This window comes from Primulina tabacum, chromosome 6, assembly GCF_025594145.1.
Source record: "Primulina tabacum isolate GXHZ01 chromosome 6, ASM2559414v2, whole genome shotgun sequence".
Taxonomy (NCBI): domain Eukaryota; kingdom Viridiplantae; phylum Streptophyta; class Magnoliopsida; order Lamiales; family Gesneriaceae; genus Primulina; species Primulina tabacum.
In genome coordinates, this window is record NC_134555.1 from 4,291,457 (window position 1) to 4,313,760 (window position 22,304).

A 22,304-nucleotide genomic window follows, 5' to 3' on the forward strand; every position below is an offset into this window, starting at 1 on the left:
GTATGTGATTATTCATCTATTCTTATTTAATCACATCAACCAAACACACCCTAAGGATATCACACTTAATATATAGTGTAGATATACACACGCGCGCATGCAGTCCATTCATCGTGCTCTGCTCATTGATGGACATGGATGCAGACATAGTAGATCATCGATATATCAAAATTATATATATATATATATATATATATAATTTTATGATACCATGGTTTCTAAGAGATGCGAGCATCGTTAGATATGTATCTTTGAATTCATTAGCTCGTACAAGATGTACCTCTTAGATTAATTAATTATAATGATATATTACATGTAATTATAAAATTATGAATTATTTTGTTTAATGTGTTATGATTGTAAAATCCCAATATAATGTAATTTCTCGACACATTAAAAATTAAATATAGAAACAGTTGAAATGATCCATTTCAATAGTTACCCGAATGTTTGAAAATATTCTTGTTTCTTGTCGGAACATTTGGAAGTTATGTGAGTTCTCTGATTTTTTTTTTAAACAATATTGAAATTTTTATTCATGCTTGGATCGATAAATTTGATTTAGGTGAAACCTACCAAAATTAGATTTGAAATTACATGATATGAAATGAATTTTAGATTCAATTTAATTTTGTCGATCACGCCTGTAAATCATTTCATTTAGAATCAATAATCTTAACTCCATCAATCCAAACATGCCCTGAGATTTTTGGATGCTAATTGTAGGATTATGTGTTTGTTGTTTTGGAAATATTTTAAATCACACAATATCTCAATGGTTATATTTCTGTTACTCTTCTAATATGGATCATGATTAGACTTCAACTATCCATCTAATAACTTCATTTATCGCAATCATTTATTGTATGTATTTAATGAGCATTTGAACTTGACTCTAATATCAAAGTTAAGATCAAATGTTTGTCGTTTTACCAAAAACTATAATCATAATTTGTGATAATGACGCAACTTAAATTCTATAAATCATACGGTAATTCTGATGTCTCGCGTAAAGTGCTCTCTCTTGATAGGACTCTCGGGCAATTGTTACACCAACGTTAACAAACAATATAAATATCATAATTAATTATGTTTTGTCCCTTATTTACATATATACTTGAATGGCTGATGATTTATTTTATTTGGATGATTACTAATTTGCTAATTATTGATTACTTGTAAATCGACTTGATTTTATAAGTGCATTACGCACGGGACTTGAGCGTAGAATCAAGGGTTGTTGCTTATCTTGAGTAAAGAGAATACAAATAAACAACTAAATCTACCTAAATAAATTAGAAAAACTATTCGTTCATCAACGAGACTTAAACCCGATAACCGATAAATCTCAGAATCTCAGCCTTCACAATTATACTATATCTTATTTTTCTTATGCTAGTATAATAATTAATCAACGATCTCGTATAGATAGTGAACACATGCATGAGGGTATAATGTAGGACTACGTTAACAACCCTACCACAAATAATTTGACAACTCACAGATTGAGACTTAAACATACTTACTTGTCGAAGTAATAGAATGTTAGAAATGGCTTTTTTTTTTAGATTAATAAGATTTGACATTATGAATAAATTTTTTTGGTATAAAATTTATTTACGTATATTTAGATTTCGCTTGTTTACATTGTTACCTATGATGTTTACATGTAACATGAATGTAATTGAAGAAGTTCAAGTTATCTCGATTTAAACCAAATCAAATGTCGATGACTTATAGCTTACATAAAATGATATATCGAGTTTATGAAAAATTTTGTGAGATCGTCTAATGAGTTAGTTTTGTGATTTCTGATTCGACACAACTTGTCAAAAAATATAACTTTTACGAAAACAAAAATTCTTGATAATTATAGAGTAGATCAAACCGTCTCACGGATTGATAGAGCAGCCATGATTAAATAAATGAATCAAGCCGAGAAAGAGTGAAGTTAAAATTTATTTGTATTAAAAAAATTTAAATAATAAAATGAGTTTTAAATAATGTTTTCGAAATATATTGTTTCATAATAACCAATCTTATGCCTAATACCCATGCAATTAATTTTTGACCTAGTGATGGTCAAGTTCACACGTCAGTATGGTAAATCGAATTAGACAAGTATTGTGAGACTGACTTGACCAAGAAAGTCTAATTAATGAATATTTTGATCGATCATCTGTTCTAATAACTCGAACATGTCGTAACATTGTTTTTTAGAAAAACGAATTATGCAAGTATTGTGAGACTGACTTGACCAAGAAAGTCTAACTAATAAATATTTTGATCGATCATCTTTTCTAATAACTCGAACACATCGTAAAATTGCGTTTTACAAATTTCTTGTTTTATAATATAGATCATATGGTCGATTATTTTTTTAAATATTCATTTGGTTTTGGGCCTAACAAACATCTTTTGGGTCAATCGCTAAGCCCAATTCAGCCTAGTTCAGCGCTATTTCAACCCCGCTTCATCCAAATTACCACCGAAGTCTGAACCTGGGAACGAAGGAGGCAACAAAAAGGTAAATATTTTATCTCGATTTATTTATTCTCTATTCCCGTTTAATCCGAAGAATTCGGGAAATGATTGTTTCCAGACGATTTTCGGGTTTGATAATGGTTAAATGTCAATTGATTTGTGGTTAATGGGTAGAGTTGACGACGAAATTATTATTTTAAGAAATTCGATTCGTGTTGAAAATCAAAATTTGGAAATGTTTTTTTAAAAAAAAACATAAATTCCGTGTAAAGTGGTATTTGATGCATTTTAGTGACTTCCGCTGATATTATTTGAGGAGTTAGTAGGTGGTTGTGTGTGTCAATTTATATGGGGACTAAAAATTTTAAGATTGATCTTCTGTTTACATGCTTCTGATTAAAAGCTCTTAAATTGGATATTTTTTTGTGTGATGCTACAGGAAATATCTTATCAATTTTTTGCATCAGTGTGAAGTTAAATCAGATAAAATTGAACACTTTGTTCCAGAATTGTTATTATTATTTTAAAAGCCAAATGTTGCTGGTAGCATATGACTTTTAGTTATATTTTTGTAAATGCTGATAGTTTCGTAACTTCTGGTTAAGGATGGCGAGCGGCTCAGATGTGGCAGGAAATCCAGTCCCGACATCTTCCGTGTTGATGGCAGCTGCCAAACACATTGGAACTAGGTGCCGTGGCGAGAATGTTGCATTTTTGAAGTGCAAGAAGGATGATCCTAACCCTGAGAAATGCCTTGACAAAGGACGTCAAGTTACGCAATGTGTTCTTCACTTGTAAGTTGCTGTTTACTAGAAATTTTTGATGCCGGCAGAATCTTTGTTTTTATGGAAATCCTCGAGTTGGCTATGCCAGTATACGCAAGGGATTTTTCCTTTTTTTGTTTATTTACTTCTGAGAAGATTGCTCCTAGTTTAGGCAGGACTTACTCTTTTTGATTGACTTGAAACATCTAATTTAAGTTAGCTCAAAATATTGGGGGGGATATCAAGTAAAAAGATGACCTGTCAGGTTAGTCTTCTTGTGCTAAAAGTTAATTTTTTTGTTTGGTTTAATCTGAATACTATTGTCGATAATGTTGTGTGTTTTGTGTTTGATAGGCTTGTGATAGTAGTAGCGATGTGATTGGGCATTGCATTTGGGACTTTGTATTTTCAAGCTGAATGTTCCCGGTTGATTTGTTTAAAATGTTCCAGTTCGAACTGCTCATCCCTGAAGCTTTCTGCAATTCGTTTTGCAAGTTTTCAGTAGGTTTTAATTTTCAAAGTTTGGAATGATCGAAGCTGTGCTTTTATGTTTGAAGTGATGTCCATGTTATTATCCATCGAACAGTGTATTCGTTCATGTGTTTGCTCATGTACTTTATTTAGATCCTTCAACTTTTGAGTTATGAGTCCTTACAGGTATCCAAACCTTCTGAACGTATTGTTTCTGAACTCTGATAATCAATATTTTGGATGAAATGCTAAGAAACTTACAGATACAAGTCCCTGATGTATTGTTGTTGGATTTTTTCATTCTCTCTATTAAGACCAGAACTTCCACATTGACAACACGAATGCTCGTGTTTGGAAATCAAACCTCATACTGTAACTATTGTATCACCTCAACTCCACAGTCAAGCCAAATTTGTTGTCTCCAATAGCAAATCCCAATTGCTGTCCTTTCTCTCATTCTTCCATCCCTACCCAGCTACCATTCACCACATAGTGTGCACTAAAAATGCAACCCCATTTTTTATGCCTTCTCATAATTGAGATATCTCGTTCTGTATTCCTTTTAAAACCATTTGTTTATTTCTTTCCACAATTATTTTGTAAATGCTAGAGTCAGTGAGTCACTATCTTCCACAACTCTTTTTTGGAATTTTTCCCTTTTTCTTTTATAATTGGTTAGATACAGTGTTCATTTCAAACATAATAAAGGTTCATCACCCCAGTTTTGTACGTGAAATCATACATCTTGCTAGTTCTTTGAGTTTGCGCTGATTATTTGCAGATATTTTTTTCCGCCTTGGCATGTGTATTTTTCTTGTCTGATACTTGTTTGTCAGAGAGTGACCCATGTTTAACGTATATGACAGTTTCTGGATAACATTAATGAGATAAAAAAAAGGCCTTCCTCTTCTATATGTCGATGAAACCTTCAAACCTCATAGATAATTTGGGGATTTTTTCCGCTTGCACCCATAAGGAAATCTATGAGAATAATCTACTCTCTCTTTCAAACTATAGCAGATTCGCAACATGTGGTCGAAATGCTTATGATGAAGTTGAGACTGAAGTAGGAATAAAAAAATAGAAAATGTTACTTGAAACTCAACTTTTCTGACCCCTACGTGCTCTTGCTAATAAATCTCATAAATTTCGAAACTTTTGCGTGTGCATTTATGGATTCACCGAGTTTTTATCTATGCAGGCTTAGAGATCTTCACCAGAGTTGCAACAAAGAATTAGATTCATATGCTGGGTGCATGTATTACCACACGAATGAATTCGAACTTTGTCGCAAAGAGCAAGCTGAGTTTGAGAAAGCCTGCCCCTTGTGATGGACTTAACATCTCCCATCCTTCGAACATAATAAGTAGTTCTTCAACAAAGAGATGTTTTTCGATTCGATGTACTTGGAATTGATCTTTTTCTTTGTTGTATGGTAAAGATTGCTTGCCGAATTTGCATTTCTGTAGTCGAGAAACTCACCTGTTTTGATGTGAAGACTCTTTATTCTTATCGCTCGGTTCAAGTTTAACCGTGTTTCATTTTCTGGCTGCCTTCATAGGTCGGTTTTCTAATTTCCGGCTGAATTACAAAATTACTAATGTTGTTAATGATAATAATTTCATGGTTACAATACATATTATCTATGAATTACGCTTTGATTTATTATTGTTTTTCAAACGGTATAGTCCAACCTATTTTAATGAGTTATTTTCTCATTATAAATCTATAATTATTGCAATAAAAAATGAGTAGGTCTCTTGTGAGACGGTCTCACGAATATCCTACCGATATTCACAATAAAAATAATATTCTTAATATAAAAAGTAATTTTTTCATAGATGACCTAAATAAGAGATGTCTCATAAAATACTGTAATGCCTCGAAATTTGGATTACTGTAATCCGATATGAATTGTTGATAATTGTGATATGATTATAGACGAAACAGATCAGATCGGGATAGTCTAAAAGAAGAGTGGAATTTTGTGCGAGGAATGAGCCTCGCGCATATGCGCGACCAGACCGGGCGCATATGCGCGGAATAGGCAGAACACCTCGCGCATATGCGCGACAGGGATCGGCGCACATGCGCGAGGGTACCCGAGAGTTGTGAAGAAATTTAAAGGACCTCGCGCATATGCGCCGAATGAGGGCGCGCATATGCGCGAGCTACTGTGAAGACACGCGCCGAGTAATGTCGCACATATGCGCGAGACGTGCTGCTCAAAGAGATGAGCCACTTGCCCTTGAACATGCAATATATATATATATATAACGAGCACCTCAACTCTATCAGATGACAAGGGAGGAAACGAGGCTACAGAGAGAATTACAAGCTTTCGGATATTAGAATTCATTTTGCGAGAAATCCGCCCGTTCGATTTTAAATCCGACATCGGTACTGTGTTCCTATCGACGCAGGCTTCATACTAACGTAAGTTTTGTACGTTTATGATGTGATTTGAAATTATGATATTGTCAGAATCGGATATGATTCATATATGGTGTTTCTGATATGTTAAACAACGTATAATCAAAATCGGATTGAAGAACGGATACCGTATGAAATTGTTATTGTTTTCTGAATGGAATTGATTGAGATGTGATATCAGAATTGTATCATATAGAGTTTGAGTTGTGAGAATCGATATATGTTGAGTTGTATTGCTGGGTATATTGAGATTGTACAGTTAAGCTGTTGAAACAAAATTTGATTCAGTCCTGTTTATATCCACTATTGAGTGAGGGATGTATTGATATTATATTCCTCGTTATTGTCATTGCCAGATTGAGTATTGACAGGCATTGAATCCGAGACTTCGACAGAGTCAGAAAGGTATAAATCAATGTTGATTCGGAATTGCACAACTCGAGTTCGATTTGACTTGAGTTTCCCTAAATCACATACTTTATTTTATTGCATTGATATATGCAATTATGAAATTGATATGTGTGGTCTATTGATTCATAGACAGAGCGTGTATTGAGTCATAGGCTGATTCGCCTAGTCTTTGGCTGATTCGCCTAGTCTTTGGCTGATTCGCCAAGTCTTCAGCTGATTCGCCAAGACACTGGACGTTTAGTTATATCGATGTCGCTTAGGGGTTGATTCATTCCTATCGCTGAGATTCAATACATGAGACAATGTCCAGAAACCGGGATCCCTAGATTAGAAATGAGTCGAGTCTGAAATGACGAGTCTAGAGTTTTATTTATAGCCTCATATCGATAAATGTCTTCTGAGTTGATACATGATGTTGATATATGTTTCATGCTTTTATATATATGCTTTTATATGACTGCATGTTTACATTGTTTATACTGGGATATATTTCTCACCGGAGTTATCCGGCTGTTGTCTTGTTTGTATGTGTGCATGACAACAGGTGGGACATGATCAGGGTCACGAAGAGAATGAGAGATTCCAGATTAGCGTGGAGATCCGGACTTAGAGTAGAGTGAATTTCAGTACTTGATGTAGTGGCTGAACTCTAGTTGGAATAAACATATGTTGTACATGATTTGTACTTTATGTTGAGGTTTATATCAGATTGATTACTTTACGTTTCCGCATTGTATTTTTTTAAAAAAATTTAGACCCAGATTAATTAAATGATCCTAATAATGATTAAGAAAATGGATTAGGTTCGGGTCCCCACAAATACGATCTGTGTGATCGTCTCACACAAGTTTTTTTTATATGATTTAAATAAAAATCCTAATGATATTGATAAAAAAAACAAAAATCATATGAAATAAATTATTAGGATTCAACCCCCTTGTGAATTTCATATATAGCACAAAACCTCTTATAAAAATTTAATTAGCTATTAATGTCCATCTTTCAAAAATAAGCTAAAAAACACTTGTCTTGAAAATTGTAGTCACACGTGCTTGAAATGCAATTGGTCATATTTTTTGAATTTTTATTTTTTTAAAATGACAGAAATACTCTCAAATATTTGAATACATTATTTGTTTGTTAGTTTTTTTTCTTATCCATTTGAAGTCAGTCGACCAAAAAACTTATTTTTCCATATGTAATATATGCATCTCTGCATAAGTTTGATTATCTTTGTTTGATAAAGGAAAGACAGCCCCAACTTAATGACCGACACGTTTTAATATAAGCTGGAAACACCTTTTTTTATATGGAAGTTATAAACGCAGAAAGACCCGAGCTTAATGCCATTTTCATGCATATTGAATTCACATTACGTACTCGTGCATGGAAAAAACTTGTAGTTTTAGTAGAGAGATCCCACAAAAGATCGATATATATTTTAAGCTAATGCATTCAACGAGTTCGGTTTCGCATAAATTTACATTATATTTTCTTCCATGGACTTCCCGATGATTATATTGCAGAGCAGATGCAGTAAACAGCTATAGCATGGTGTATGAAGCCAGTGCAAGGCTAAGGGAACCAGTGTACGGCTGCACCGGCACGATTATCAGATTCAACAGCAAATAATGCAGCTCCAGGCAGAGCTAGCCAAGGCACAGTTGCAAGTGTTCAACATGCAAACCCAAAATTCAAGTTTATCCCATTACTTTTCAAAGATAATGACAACGATCAAGAAATCTTGCCACAACCGGTGCAGGAGTTTTATGAGGATTCGAAGACTTCTTTCGTGTTGGATGGGAATGCTTTCGGTGTTTCTTGCTTGAGTAGAACGTCCTCTTTGGAAACGAATTTCGAGTTGATCGGATAATTAATTAATTAAATTATCAAAATGGATTTCCTGGCTTTTCCCCCCCTTTTTATAAAAAATCTTGGATTAATCTCTTGTGATGTATTCGTGATCGAATCTCAATGACTTTCTAGTCATGTATTTCCCCCAAAGAAAAGGAAGGGTCAAGAAGAATAATAAACACATGCAGAAGTTATTCAAGGCATAAGCCAAGTATTTTATTCCAAAAAATGGATAAAAAAAATTATCTCATTAAAATAAATAAATTTTCAAAACGTATCAAATAATATTTTGCTCCTTGAATTTTTGTATAGATCTTTTGTGAGACAGTTTCACGAATCTTTATCTGTGAGACGGGTCAACTCATATCGATATTCACAATAAAAAGTAATACTCTTAGCATAAAAAGTAATAATTTTTCATGAATGACCCAAATAAGATATTCGTCTCACAAAATACGACCCGTGAGACCGTCTCACACAAATTTTTCCTAAATTTTTTGAACATGAAAGAACATGACCACTACGTAATAGTATTTTTTTGGAAATTGTGAATAATATCGTGAATGAATTCAGGAAAACTTAGAGGATTCAGAGTGCATTTCGACTGATTAATATGAAATCCATGGATTTGAAATACTTTTTTTTTGTTGTTGACAGAATTTATGAAAGAAATTCAAATTCATCATCCTACTTGTTTACATTATTAATATTATCACAATGAATTTCAAATTTTAGAATATTGAAATTATTTGAAATATGTTACGACTAATATAATTATAGTGTTAAATATGTTGGAGATGAATTTGCTTTGTTCAAGTTATTTAACAATGAAAATAAATTTGAAATCATGGATTTCAAATTACTCAATCCAAATGTGTTCAACCTGATATAATCACATCGTTCCGCACAACACACATATTTTGTCATGATGTATAAATCGAATTAAGTAACACTTTAAAATTACTGAAGTGAGACATAAATTTTGGAGGAAAAAAAAATAGAAAATCATTAGAGTGATGATATGATGTTGAATATTATCGACATATACTCGGCATCAAATATCTAATTTCAATAGATCGATGATCAAAATTTAATTTAGACGAACTAAAAAAAAATATTGGATTCTCTCTTGCGATGCGTTTTGTATATTTCAAATCGTCCCAAGATGACAATGATCATAATAATAATAATTGAAATTTATCTATCAAACCATCTTTTAAATGCAAATTCTTATATTCCATGTATGTCAAGACCGGTCGAGTTCACAAAGCTATCCAAACAACCTTTACAATTATTCCACTATATAACACAAGTACAAAAATAAATTTTCGATGACAACATAAAAATTATTGCTATACACTTAATTTTAAGAGTACGTATAATGAAAACACGTCTTTAAAAATGAACGAAAAGTGTTATCAACACTCCAAAAAGTGTGAGACGGTCTCACAGGTCATCCATGAAAAAGTATTACTTTTTATGCTAAGAGTATTACTTTTTATTGTGAATATCGGTAGGATTGATCCATCTCACAGATAAAAATTTGAAAACCGTCTCACAAAAGACCTACTCAAGTGTTAATAAACTCAATTTTACTTTTCTAATTTAATTCTTTACAAGATTATACCTTCCAAAGGTAAGAAGTGGAATTTGGTAGCCAATGGATCATACTAGCTAGCTTGTATCTTTTTCTCCGTTCACTTGAATAGAGAAATATTGATGATTTTCATACTACTGGAAATTTAGGCAGAAAATTACAAGGTAGATATATATAATAATATCAATAAATTTATTCACCTTTTTTTTATAGGCGTATTATCATTGATCATATTCCGAGGCTGTGGGACGATTCCATGGATTGATTTTCAACTATAAAAGTAAAATGAAAATAGGGATAAAGTTTCCCTTGTACGTCCTGTCGATTCATTTCAACTAAAGTAAGTGAAAAGTAATATTTACATTTCACAAGTTCAGAACATAGCCCAGAAAAGCGCTGTGCTCCCTCGAGGACGATCCCGAGTTCGCAGAATAAATGGATCCAAGCATCTGTGACTGGCTCGAGTTGAAGCTCGAGATTGAAAAATCGAAGAAAATGATGACTTAGCGACGAACAAAAAGCTGAATTTTCGACGAACCAAGAGTGATTAAGCTACTACATCAAAAGGAAACAGCTCAAAAAAATATTTCCTCAATGCAGCTTCCAAATGCTGTGAACTTACAAAACAAAGGCTCGTAAGAAGTGGAATTTGGCTACTTCTTTACAACTGGTTCGCCAGCTTCCTCGTTTTTGACCATCGCTTTTCTAGTGAGCTCATAACCAGCAAAGTTCATGGCGCCTAATGGAGCAATCCAAAAGAATCGAGGCACGGCTCCTTTGAATAGTCCAAGGGGCCCTTCATGTTGTAAAATAGAGAGGGCTACCATTGATATTGTTATAGGTCGCCCTGGAGGAGAAGTCATCATTCTTGTCTTCATAACATCAAATGGAGTTGTTACGACAGCAGCTAGCCCTCCGGATAAAGCTCCGACTGCGATTGTTTCCCAAGGCTCGAGTTCGCGTTCTAAAAGCTTCTGGACAGCCTGGCGGGGAGTCATTGATAAACAGTGGAAATAAGGAGTTAGATGTAAGATCAAATTCAATGAGAGATCAGTGCATGATAGACATAAGATGTAATATACCAAAACACCACAGACTTGCATGATTTGCTCACGAAATCTGACATTTGCGACATGATGCTCAAAAGTCTAAAGCATTGGTAATCTCTCCTAATTTAGAGATTATAACAAAACCGCCACCTCTTTATATGGTTATCGACACTTGAAAACTAATCTAGGAGAAAATCTTGTTCACAGCTAAATTATAATAAAATCATATCAAAGATATGTATCATAGTCCAAATTCAAAATCAGCACATCGATCTAACATGATGGTTATCTGGAAAATCAAGGGAACAGATGGCAAGCTACAAACATCTGTATGTAGACAAACAGTTTTCAAATCAAGAATAACGAATACCTTCTTTGACTCAGCATAGAGGCCCATGCCTGCAACATAAAATGGAACCTCGCGGAAGAGGGTTGCACCAGTACCACGGAAAAACCCCTTGAGACCATCTTGCTGCAACGTTCCGACAATGGCTTCCCCTACATTTTCAAATAGACCAGCTTGCAGCCTTTGCTTCAGCACCTCACAAGGTATCCGAACCGCAGTTCCCAAAAATGTGCTGCAGAATGATGCTATAGATTGAACCTAAACATCATCCACTGAATAAGAAACTCTATATTTCATAATGCCATCTATATTTCATAATGCCATTAAAATTGAAAGGGCAGGTTAAAACTACATATCCCTAACCCAATAAAGCTTAAACAACTACAAATGAGGAACGTTCTAACAGTATATCCTCACACAAACAGAGTCAAGAAAACATACAAATACAGCCATGATGAATTAAACTAACAATGCTAATTTTGATAACACCAATGCAGGAAAACACAGTTGAAGGCACTTTTTAAGGTAAAGTAGAAGAAATTCAAATGATTGAAAAATTGCTAAACATATAATAGGAAAGTGGTACGCTTTACAATGCACATTCATGACCTGTACCTGTAATTCCGGAAGTGTAGGTGCAACGTTTATTAAAACAAGCTTGCTTGCTTCGAAAATTCCCGTTCGCAAACCATGGCTGTGGTGTTCATTACATCAAATCTCAGAAAAATAGAGAAAAATCATTTCAACGAAAAAGAGAAAATAAGATGTTCAGATGTACCTTGAAAATTGACCTAATATAGCTGGAATGGACCCTCTATAAAATCCTCGGACTCCAAGTTGAGGAAGATTTGATATAACTTCTGAGAAGGTAAGGGTTGAAGCTTGCACCCGTGTCTAACAACCATTGAAAACAATCAGATCGCCTCTCCGAATTATGAAATTGTGAGAGAAGCAAAACACATCACATATTCACATATCTATTAACCTCATTCATTAGTTTTATTGCATGCTTTTACTCGTGGGACATGTTCCAGATAACCATGAATTATAACTAATCAACACACGAACGCACATTATCATCAAATGATATGCCAAAATTTCATAAAATAGAATAAAATATATATATACATATGTATATGTATATATATGTATATGTGTGTGTGTGTATATATGTGTGTGTGTGTGTATATATGTGTGTGTGTGTGTGTGTGTGTGTGTGTATTTAAGACAATAATGCACATTTTTACCAAATACAAGAACACAGCTTTAAGTGTGCAAATGCATTTAAGAAATTCAATTCAGGAGGAGAAATCAGACATTTTCAGTAAAATATCTGAAAATACCCCGAAGATATCAATATAATAAAAAAAATTGCACGATTAAGTTGTTTCTCAAGACTGTACCTTAATTGTGTCAACTGGATACAGGAAAGATGTAGACAATGCAGAAGAAAGCCCTCCAGCCAATGCTGATTTTAAAACACTTCCGGCAGGTAATTCTACTGGCGGAGGAACAGCCACCACCGTCGCAGCTTCAAACCAGATACTTCTGCACATCATTGATGAGTCACAGTAAGTTGCTATCAGCGAGTTGATTATACCATGCCATGTAAGTCTCAATGCTCACACCTCAATTCTCCTAGGAAAATTCTTAAATAATCTTAGATACCAGATTCAACAACATAAACATTTAAGTAGTTTCAGGTTTGGCGATTTGAATCCCATTTTGTTTCATGCCTGAAAGAAGAAGAAATGTGAAAACAAGAGCAACTCTTGGAGTTTTCATGGACAGAAGTACACATAAAACTCGATGTTTTACTGATAATCCATCTAATAATAACTAGTACGGTAGTACAAATACGACTAGTGAACCAACACTAAAACTTTTGACAATTTCAGCATCTAAAATGCCTTCTTTGAATCTCATTCATTCCACCTGCTCCAAGTTTACGCAAATGAATTATCAAATATGCAAAGTAAACAAGAAATTCAATATGGTATCAATACTCTGAAAACATTTCGACAAAGGCTGCACAAAAGGATATAGTAACTTTGAATTACCGTGGGTCTTCTTGAAGTCGGTCTGATGGGAGCAAAAGCATAAAATTCCTGAAATGCCCATAAGATATCGATTCCTCAGCATCGGCATTCAGGAAACGCATCATGGCAACAGCATTATCTTCATTCGCTGGGAGTCCTGCATTCTTCAGTGATGCCAAGATCTCACTTTTCTGTAAAGTCCCGGACTTGCTCAAACAGAGACTGGTGTAAGCACGAAGTATTGTTGGTTCTTTCTGTTCCACCAAGGATAAAAATTGTTTCCAACCAAAAGATTTCGAGAACAACTGACTTCTAGCACGGCGCATAAATTCGTGAGCATATCTCTTTGGCAGTTTCCTTTTTCTCATAGCAACTTCAAGATCTTCCATTGTAACTTGTCCATCTCCATCTCGATCCAACTCCTGGAAAAACCTCCTTCCTGAAAAAAATTAAAAAAGAGAGAGAGTGATGTAGATTGAGATTCAATGTGAGACTGATTATCTGATGACGAATTTTTTTTGAATTTAAGGGTGAACGGTAAAAACCAAAAATACTTTTGAATAGCATTATACGGGGTACAACCAAACCACATCTATTTTACAGGGACAGAGAATAGGTGAACTTCGGTCAGTTACTGAACGTGAGTATGTGATACGAAAGAATTAAAAATTAAAAACACTATACTTCACAACACTGCACATTCTTAATGTTAGTGAAAGGTGAATTGAACAGAATAGTAATGCATACCTTCAGCTTCTGTATACCTGAAGAAATCCTGGACTGAGAAAAGTTTCTTTTTGTCAGGGTGGTCTTCTTTCGAAGACCTACCTATCTGAGGTAGAAGCTCAATTAATTCTGTAAATGAGACAGTAGATAGAGTCGATCTCAATCGCTCAACATTGGATAGAGGAATACTTAGCAACCCAGTTGACACCTTTTGTGGAGAAGTACCTCCATTATTATTATTATCTACCTGATTAGCATCATTACAAACTCCATCATCCCCCACATCCTTTACAGAAGGCACTTCAACAATACCAGATGGCACGCCTCCAACTCGTGCAAACTTCAAGTTTCCCAAAAATCCATTCACATCTGCCGTTTTACCTTCTAAAATACTGGTAAGTGCCTTAAAGTGGTCAAACTGGTTAATGGGAGGGATCGAAGTTTCGTGATCAGCATTCACACACTCATGTTCTGGAAAACCCCCATCAAACTTCGGCAAATGACTCAACTGATCAAACATTATCCCTATAAAATAGTCAAAAGACAAATCTTTTCCTTCTTTAACCTTTGACTCCCGCTGCTTGATTTCACCAGCAACTCTTGGTTTTGCTTCCACTTGCGCTCCTGACTCATCACAACAAGAACTATCCCTGCGACTCATCTTATGTGTCCAGGTTTTCCCAGATTTGAATGGGGTTGGGATTCCCTGAACAAATCCATTAATCAAAAACGCCCATGCCACCTCGATGTGAAAGCATTTCCAATTTTCTTTCTCACGATCATCACTTCCAAATCTCTGCTTCAACCCTTTCTTCGATGAATGGACGTTCATATCCTCAACCCCAACTCTATCATTATTACACACACCATTGGCACAATTTTCCGTAAAAATCCCTTTTCTCTCATCAACTTTAACCACCATATGTTGATCAACACTCGCACTACTCTTTCTTTTCACATTTAACGGAGCTACCACTAGCTCTACATCATTGTTATTTTTACTATTATTCAGATTTCCATTTTCTGAAACCCCATGAAAGCAACTCACAACCTTACGATAATTGGATTCAATGGGCAAAAAAGCACTCTTAAAAACTTGAATTGAATTAAAAAATGACTCCAGCGGGTCATTCCCTGTCACAACCATCACTAAAACCCTAGCTCACGAACAAATAAAAGAAATCCCACAATCCAGCCAATGAAAAAATATCAACAAAATCCAAATAAACCGAAACCCATCAAGGAAACAACACCTTTTCAATTCAACGAGCTTATTCGAATAATCTGATGAAATCTGCGACGTATAGTCAACTCTGGATGTCCGTTTGTCAGTTCTTGTGCTGTGTGTTCTATATTGCATTTACATACATGTAAATTTTTGTGGATGGGTTTTTCCGAAATTTAAGCATCCAGATGCTTTTGTTGTTGGCACATGTATATACATACATATATATATGTACATTTGAATAGAAGTAAAGATAAACTTGGATAATGGGATGAAGTTCTGAGTGACCAGAGAGATTAACATTTACATGGAAAGGAAATTTTTTAAGCTAATATAATGAGATCTTGATAAGGGATTTTTGTAAATTTGCGTTTCCGATTATAAATCTGACCTCATTTCAGGAAATCCCAGTGCAGATAACGAACTTTAATTCATATCGAATATTGAAGTTTATGTCTCGGAATCACCTCCAATAAATATTATTTAAACACAAATTTTATGTATTTTTTTCTACAAAAATTTATGTATTTAAGATCAATAAAAAGACACCCTTATGAAATATTGTTATATATAAACGTCACATTAATTTATTCGAGTATATCACTAGTGTACCATCAAAATAACCTATGTAAGACGGGCAACTTAATTTATTTTTTGAAGTCCATGTGGATATTGCAAAATCCGTGTTGTTGATCAGTCGGACACGGCGAGAACACGTTTCGGCAAAAAAAAATATGACTTTTTTTTTTAGATCATTGTTCTTACATTGTATATATTTACGTAAACATGTATATATATTTCTGCAATATATTTATATAAATATTTATATATTTTTAAATAATTGTCGTATCTTAACACTATCGTATATTATATTTTCAAAATTTGTCATTCGATACGGTATCCATGGAACATAAAAAATATCAATCCAATAGATCAAATATTGAGCTAATATTCGAACGTAGGATCGAACTAACCCTGAATATGAACTTCATTAGTAATTTTTTTGTTTTTAAAAATCTGGTTAGTATTTATACAGAGTGTAACTTCAACAAACTAGTGCTGGTGAAGATACTATCTCCATACACCATACAATTTGCAGAAAACACTTTCCATTTCAATACTTAAAATCAGTCATTCACACAGCACCCTGAAAAGATTTGAGTACCATATGAATGAGAAAATATATATGCTTATATCATATTACATTACAAATTCAACATCTCATATCAACTTAAAATAATGTCACAATAAACTATTCAAATTGGTTTTACTCTATAACAACAAAGATTTCCCCATCAAGAATCACTCAACTGGTTTCTTCTCCGTTGAACTTAGCTCGTTGCTTTATCAATGCAAAATCAAATCCACTAGAATCAAGTTCATGATCCTCAAAGGATTCTCTTTTGGGTGACAATGAGTTCTTACATGAATATTCTTGATCTGTGGGAAGGCATGGATCTGATGTAACTTCTTTTATGTTGGAACGGTCATTGATTGAGGGCCCTGGCTTGTCGTTACCAGAGGAAGGTGGATTCTCAACCATTTGACACTGCGAAAGCTCGTTTGAGTTTTGTAATGATGCTTTAGACTTGTTTTCTTCCATCTTTCTCTGCTGCTCAAAGATCTTTTGAAGATGTTTCCCTTGTTCTTCAATTCGCAATTGAAGATTTCTCTGAATCTGCAGAGAAAAGGGGACTCCATACATTTTCAAGACTGTTGCTTATTAGCGTATATAAAAATGCTCGTGTTTACGAGATATAATCCATAAACAACAATGAATTTTTATAACTTTGGGAAACAAAAACGACCCCTCATGCATGAGAGCTAATATAGATGAACTCCTATTAAATTAATACTTCCAGTAAAACAAAAGAAAACCTTATATGTGTGTATATATGTGTGTGTGTGTTGATGAAAGTAAAAACTCTGAACTACAAAATCGCACATCCAATCCTCCACGAAGAAAGACAGTCTCTCCTCAGGAGGCAACAAACTAACATTTAACTTAGTTGGCAACACGAGCATCATTTGCATACCTCAAGTTGTTCATGGAGTTGCTTCTGCACTTCCATCTGCAGTCTAAGCGCTTCAGTTATTCCCATGGTCCTGCCACAAAAATAATCGATATTACAAAAATAATCGATATTAATATTTAGAACAACATTGTTTCGAATCCCAACCGAACATAACAAAAGAAAAGGTCAAATGTGAGAAATATGCCATGTGTATGAAAGAGAGAGAGAGAGAGATTTACGTCTTCAAGTCCAGGGACATCATCTCTGCCACATTTTTTGACTTCTTCTCCGACGCTCCTGACATCATAAGGATCATTTTTATAAAATCTAAAGAAAAAATAGGAATCTATTAATGGAAGAGCAAGATCAGACTCAGTAAGTCATTATTTATCATCGAAATATTACGAAGAGAGCACTATGTCAACTACACCAGCGTCCAGCAGGGTAATACCGAAGGATACATAGTTTTTTCATGATTTAAGGGTAATTGTCAAGTAACCGAATCCAAATAGTTAAATAATGTCTTGCTGTATACAGATATTGTTAAAATATCCTGACAAAAAATATAAATTAATTAAAATATAAAATTCTTTATTGGGTCACATCCAATGAATTCCAACTTTGAAAAAAGTGGTTTCTAACAGTATTGGAAACAGATTGTCACATGTTCAAGGCTCTAGTTACTCCATCATCCTCTTTTTATTTTAATTGAGTCGACTTGGTTGGTTACTTTCAGGGCTTCGCTGGCCAATATCTCAACAAGTACACATATGTAGCTCAAATATTAATGTCAGACATCCTGTCTATCGGTTGCATAGCGATGAGACGTGTTACAGCATAAAATTATTATAGAACCACTTCCATGAGCCCGAGTTTTTGGGAAAAAAAGTTTCTACCAAATACGAAATAAATGGCAGACATGTTGACTTGTTCAGATTAGCCCTCAACCATTACATTCATGACAAAAATTACAACCGAGGCGATGGTTACCTTCTGATGACTCTGGCTTGTATCTTGCAGTTCTATATTTCTGGAATTACAGAAATAGTACGTTGAGATATGGTGTAACATACAAACCAAAAGAGTACAAAAATAGAAGTTCAAAGTTTCAAAATACCTGCAAGTGGCTTTTCACATGATAAATGGTCAGGCCTTCAACATTCATGAGTTTCAAGACAGCTTTTGGTGTAGCTCCTATGGAGTACACACCACAATGTTAAGACAAGTGTGTTGGGTTCCAATTAATACCAGAAATAAAACGGATACAGTTGAAGATTGCAACATGTACTGTAGCATGCTCAAACAGCTTGCATACATTGACAAAATCCCCCAGGGCCACAAACTCTTGTAATTCTCTGTTACGCTTCTTTTTACTTCTGTTTTTAGTTTTCCCACTCAACCATCAGGTGTAATTCAAACCCGCTAATTGATAGACCATATAACTCTCTTGTAAATTACTTTATAGGCAATCACTAATTCTTCTATCTGAGGTCAACATTGATTGCTAACAGAGAAGGAGCTCAAGGAAAATGCTTCAGAAAATATTTTCGACAAATTTTTTTTAATGAATTGTCTGTCCAGTTAGTGATATCGCTTTATGAATATATAAATTTTATTAATATGTAGAATATTTTAAAATCTCAAAATGTAGCTTAGAAAATTAGAATAAAATATAGTAATAGAGCATTTATAAGAAATAGTAAAAAAAATAAAAACTAAAGTAATGATTATGCTTGCAGCGTGAAAATAATTTTTGGGAGAAGAAAGGAAAACAAGGGTCGTAATTAATTTTATTTTCAAGAATGGAGAAGGAGAGGAAGAAAATGAATCCAAATATCACCCAAGTTTTCAAATATTAAGTTGTTAACGAGATCAAGAAATCAAGCATAAATGAACCGGGTACTCACGTTCGTTACCACCAAGCTTAGACACAGCATCCACGAAAACTTCATGAAGTTCCGGTGTCCATCGCATTCGAGCTTTGGTTAAAGGTGCAGCACGAGGAGAGCTAAGTACAGAACAGCATTGTCCTCCTGAGGTGGGAGAACTCTGATGCTGATGAACTTGCGGATGGCATACGGAGGCATCAGGTGGCAATTCCAGCAACTGGTAAGTCATTGACAGTTCAGAGCAGAAGAGATACATGACATATTAAACAATTGAACCCGGTCAAAATCTAGTTTTCCATGAGATGAAATTTAACGATGTGTATTTGAAATGATGTAATACTAATGCAATTCAAATTTCAGATGGTGTGACATTTGAGAATTAAACCTCCGCATTGAGATCTGGAACATTGAGATCAACAAGAAGATCACTCCAATTCGTGTCCAGTGTATCGTCGACTTTGATCAATTGATCCGCCCATTCGTGCCAATCTGTATTCTTACCATGTTCATCTGATGCCAATGCACCTCTACATTCCACCAATTCATTCTGGACATGAATATTCAAGGGAATGTCAAGAAAATTTTGGGTCACATCGTTATCCCAAGAAACTTCTTCGGTATCCATAGAATAGCCACTTGATTCGCTAGCTTGCAGGAGGGAATGTTGGTATGATACAAAAGAATCCCCATCTTTCAGTGATTCAGAAATTATTGGTGACTTAGCCAATTGACAAGGATTAGGAGTTTTGTCACTAGAGGAGGGTGTCATAGGACATAAGGACGTTAAATTAGTAGTCAGTTCTCGACCTAAAGTAACCTGAGACGAATTTGGCAGCTTCGGAAACTTTTCTTCAAATGGAGAAGACAAGACCCCAAAAGATGTGGACATAGGTCCAGACACTTTTATTTCATTCAGATGTGCTTCACTGGATTTTTTCTTACACAATATAGGGGGCATATTCTATTCTTTCCATAAACAGGAAAGAACCAGATCCTATCAGAGTTCTCCGGTGCCCTCAAAGAATCACAACTCTCAAACCTTTAACTTTAAGCATCTGAAAGAATATGTCAAATGAAAAAGTGAGAAGCGACTCAGAAATCGGATTAAAATAATACTATCTTCCTTTAATACGTATGCCTAATTGATGTGAAATCAGCTCATAATATTTAGCTGGACTAAACGTACGGGATACTATTTGACATTCAACACACTTATCTGATAGAAAGTAGGCTGATTCAATTACTATCTAAATTCATTAAAATATTCTGTGCTTCTCTTCGAGGAAGGCAAAATCTAACAAAAAACTAAGTTCAACTCCCATAGAGCTATCCAACCACAAACTAAAATTCATAATCAAATACAGAAATTATGAAGGAAACAAGAATTTGCTGACACGATTCAGGAATTAAGGCTTTCATTCATTTGATACCCCATAAAGACCCAAAAGCCAGATACCCCTAATCGGTTAATGTATCTTATCCATGGTCCATCTATCTGTGAATCAAGAATTAAAAACTTGAACACTAAACTTGAAAAACAAAGCGAGAATCACAAACAAAATCATTTTCCAAGTTCCAAAAACTCGGATACAGCCGCCCGTTTCAACACCACCACCCCTGAGCAACCCAAACGCATACAAATGACTACACTAAAATAAAAAAAAATTAAAAAAACTCGATGTGGGTACATCAAAACACGGCTCAGAAACGGACAAAAGGCAATCTTTTTGGAAACAACTGACAACCCAATTCAATAAATGGAAGGAAAAAAAAACAAAGTTAAACATAACCAAAACAGATGAAATTACACACGAAATGGTGAATCCGAAGTGGGGTTTGGCCAACAGTTCATGGGATCCAAGAAAGATTAGAATCAACCAACTAGACTCGAGATGCAGCAGAATCCGACTGAATATCGATAGATGTTGGCGGAGTAAAAATAAAATAAAGCTTAGTAAAGATTAAAGAACGCTGACAAGAAACATGAATGTGTCACAGTAAACGATAAAATTCACTATAATACAATGTTAAATGAATCTGATGTTGGAATTAGGAATAAATTTCTAAAACGGGAATCAAAGAAAGCTGACTTCGCTAAAACCATATCCCAATTTTTTTTCTAGCTCAACAAAATAATAATAAATTAATAAAATAAATGTGTTAGCTACATACGAATCAATGATTGGTGGTAGCGTGTGGTTATGGTGTTTGTCTCATCTCGGCCGTTGATTTTTTGGTTGCCTGATTGATGAATCTACGGTTAGACTAATCAAAAAGGTTAAAAAGTTAAACACCGTTTTAGGTAATGATTATGACTGAAAAGATCGGACTCGTGTGGTATATGAATTCATTTTAGAAAGTTTTAAAAAAATTTAAGTAGATGAGATTATTAATCGGATAATTGTTCCTTGACGAACATTAGTACGATGTTTGAGCTGTTATATTTTGTTTATGAATTATAATATCATTTAATGTAGAGTAGGTTTTTTGTGAGACGGTCTTACGAATCTTTATCTGTGAGACGGTCTCACGAATCTTTATCTGTGAGACAGGTCAATCCTACCGATATTCACAATAAAAATAATGTTTTTAGCATAAAAATTAATATTTTTTCATTGATGACCCAAATAAGAGATTCGCCTCACAAAATACGACCCGTGAGACCGTCTCAGACAAATTTTTGCCTTTAATGTATTAATCTGGTTGCTCAATATCATATTATACTTTTATTTTCTCGGGAGATCATATTTCTTGTCAATCAAGTATAATTTCTTCTTCTTTTTCCCTATGATTTATGTAACATATTGATAGATCCTCTATACATGTATATGTTTGTTTGTTTAAGAATTGAAAGAAGATGACATAAACAAGTTGGAATTAAGTAAATTAAAGTTATTGATGCGTATGTCTAATAATGCAATGCTATCCCATCCCAATTCAATGCTTTTTGTGGTTGAAGTTTTGTATGGTTGAAAGAAAGACCACGGATTGTGATATCTGC

The 22,304-nt window shown here is 34.4% G+C and overlaps 3 protein-coding genes across 4 annotated transcripts; 1 reads left to right on the plus strand and 2 right to left on the minus strand.

Annotated features, from left to right (window-relative positions):
* The first annotated feature begins 2,429 nt into the window (after positions 1-2,429).
* LOC142548866 (NADH dehydrogenase [ubiquinone] 1 alpha subcomplex subunit 8-B-like) lies at positions 2,430-5,231 on the plus strand. Its single transcript, XM_075657476.1, has 3 exons — positions 2,430-2,527; positions 3,090-3,278; positions 4,921-5,231. The coding sequence occupies exons 2-3, from the start codon at positions 3,091-3,093 to the stop codon at positions 5,048-5,050; spliced, it is 318 nt and encodes a 105-aa protein (XP_075513591.1). The 5' UTR covers positions 2,430-2,527; position 3,090; the 3' UTR covers positions 5,051-5,231.
* Positions 5,232-10,296: 5,065 nt separating this feature from the next.
* LOC142548867 (uncharacterized) lies at positions 10,297-15,833 on the minus strand. The gene is made up of 7 exons (XM_075657477.1): positions 14,196-15,833; positions 13,470-13,887; positions 12,813-12,957; positions 12,188-12,303; positions 12,025-12,103; positions 11,434-11,667; positions 10,297-10,997 (listed from the first exon to the last, which is right to left on the minus strand). Exons 1-7 carry the CDS (start codon positions 15,319-15,321, stop codon positions 10,668-10,670), a joined length of 2,448 nt encoding a protein of 815 aa, XP_075513592.1. The 5' UTR covers positions 15,322-15,833; the 3' UTR covers positions 10,297-10,667.
* Positions 15,834-16,572: 739 nt separating this feature from the next.
* Positions 16,573-21,308, minus strand: LOC142548868 (protein PHR1-LIKE 1-like). Of its 2 annotated transcripts, none has more exons than XM_075657478.1 (8): positions 21,112-21,308; positions 19,689-20,358; positions 19,322-19,520; positions 18,532-18,608; positions 18,405-18,444; positions 17,654-17,711; positions 17,436-17,505; positions 16,573-17,077 (listed from the first exon to the last, which is right to left on the minus strand). In XM_075657478.1, the coding sequence occupies exons 2-8, from the start codon at positions 20,259-20,261 to the stop codon at positions 16,706-16,708; spliced, it is 1,389 nt and encodes a 462-aa protein (XP_075513593.1). In that variant the 5' UTR covers positions 20,262-20,358; positions 21,112-21,308; the 3' UTR covers positions 16,573-16,705. The 2 variants fall into 2 exon arrangements, with proteins under 2 accessions (XP_075513593.1, XP_075513594.1); XM_075657479.1 differs by having other exon boundaries at positions 21,116-21,299.
* Positions 21,309-22,304: the final 996 nt, after the last annotated feature.